The sequence below is a fragment of the Carlito syrichta genome, unplaced genomic scaffold (genome assembly GCF_000164805.1).
Source record: "Carlito syrichta isolate Samal-C Ts95f unplaced genomic scaffold, Tarsius_syrichta-2.0.1 Scaffold91562, whole genome shotgun sequence".
Taxonomy (NCBI): domain Eukaryota; kingdom Metazoa; phylum Chordata; class Mammalia; order Primates; family Tarsiidae; genus Carlito; species Carlito syrichta.
Genome location: NW_007035658.1, coordinates 300586 through 302135, shown reverse-complemented (window position 1 = coordinate 302135; position 1550 = coordinate 300586). Strand labels below are relative to the sequence as shown.

Here is a 1550-nt window from a genome sequence, read left to right as displayed (position 1 = left end):
CAATTCACTCACCTTGGCCTCCCAAAGTGCTGGGATTACAGGCTGAGCCACTGAGCCCGGCCTCATCTACAATTTTAATACAGATTTTTCCTTCCTTAAAATGTGCATAAATTTTTTGGCACCCTCTGTATATTCAAGGTATTATAGTAAGGAACCCCTACACTAAATCTGAGGGAAAGCCTCTTTTATATTGCTGCTAAAAGCTAACCTTCACATAGACTAGGGGCATGAGAAAATTCCACTAACAGGCTAAGGAGATGTTGAAACTTTAATAACACACTAATTTGCCCACACAATCTAAAACTGCCAAAGTTAAAATACAAATAATTTCAAATGACCTCAGTTGGCATCCTGACCAAAACTGTAACTTTTATTCATGGAATAAGATGTAATTCATATTTCTCAGGTTCCCAATGTTTCTCAATCTATCCTGTCTCCAAACTTCAAATTCACAGACGCCAAAAAACATCAAAAAAGGAACTACAGATGGACAAAAAGACATGGAATATACACACATGCTATATTTCATTTTCTAAAAGTGTTTACTATTAGACTTTCCTTCCTTAAAGATCTTAAGCTTTAAGTCACAAATTAGCATTCTTAAATACACTTAAGATTTGTACTTCAATTTTGTTTAAACCAATGAGACTCAGTGCTATTTAGCAGACTTTGGACTTCTCAGACAATTCCAGCAACACTAAAGGTTATGACATGCAATAACTTATAACACTGCTGAAGCAAAAATATGAAATGTCCTAGCTGCAAGGTTGGTGTGTAGGAATGAGAATGCTTACTAATGAGAGAGCTAGCTCATTCCAAAGCACCTTTGTTGTTCTATTTGCTAGAGCTGCTGTGAATTTGACTCATATAAGATGCCCAAAGATATGAAGGTGTCCGTTTCGAATGCAAAAAACCTATTGTACTTGTTATTAATTCTAAAAGATTGTTCAATGTCGTAAGACAACATTCATGTATGATGTAGATTACTACAAAATAAGGTGGCAGGCATCATCACACTCAGATCCCCTCCCCATTCACAAATTTATGGATGAGCGTCGTTCCCATACCTGCCCTTCAGGTTCTCAAGTTCCCTGTGATGCAACATGCTCCGCATGTGTTCGTCCATCTCCTTCAAAATCAAAGAAAGCAGATTAAACTAAGCGGTATTGCTTGAAAAAAATTCCTCTGCTGCTAGTCAATCAACATGCAGGGCTCAATTTTTTGTTTATTCTTCGCAATTCAATATTGACATGAGTTCTTTATTAAATAATTCTTTGGCTGTTTTTAAAAATATATTTCAATTTTAAATAAAAGAAATTCTTAGAAAGACATGTAAGTGGCTTTCCAAAAAGATTAGAAAGTATTGTCTTCAAAAGGTTAAAGGTTTAAGAATAAACTATGTTAAATTCTATCCTATTATAAATAATTTACTAAAGTTTATTTATTTATTTATTTTTAATTTTTAATTTTTTTTATTTTTTTGAGTTGGAGTCTCACTCTGTTGCACAGACTGGAGTGCAGTGGCCGCTCCCGGCCACCGCAGCCTCGAC

General features: G+C 35.1%; 1 protein-coding gene across 3 annotated transcripts in view; it reads right to left on the bottom strand.

The window, feature by feature from the left end:
* Positions 1-1550, bottom strand: part of ZNF106 (zinc finger protein 106) — a 58395-nt gene that overhangs the window by 50160 nt on the left and 6685 nt on the right. For all 3 annotated transcript variants that reach the window (XM_008059343.2, XM_008059351.2, XM_021712970.1), the window contains exon 2: positions 1068-1129. In XM_008059343.2, coding sequence (XP_008057534.1) covers positions 1068-1129 — 62 coding nt within the window. The remainder of the gene's footprint in view (positions 1-1067; positions 1130-1550) is intronic.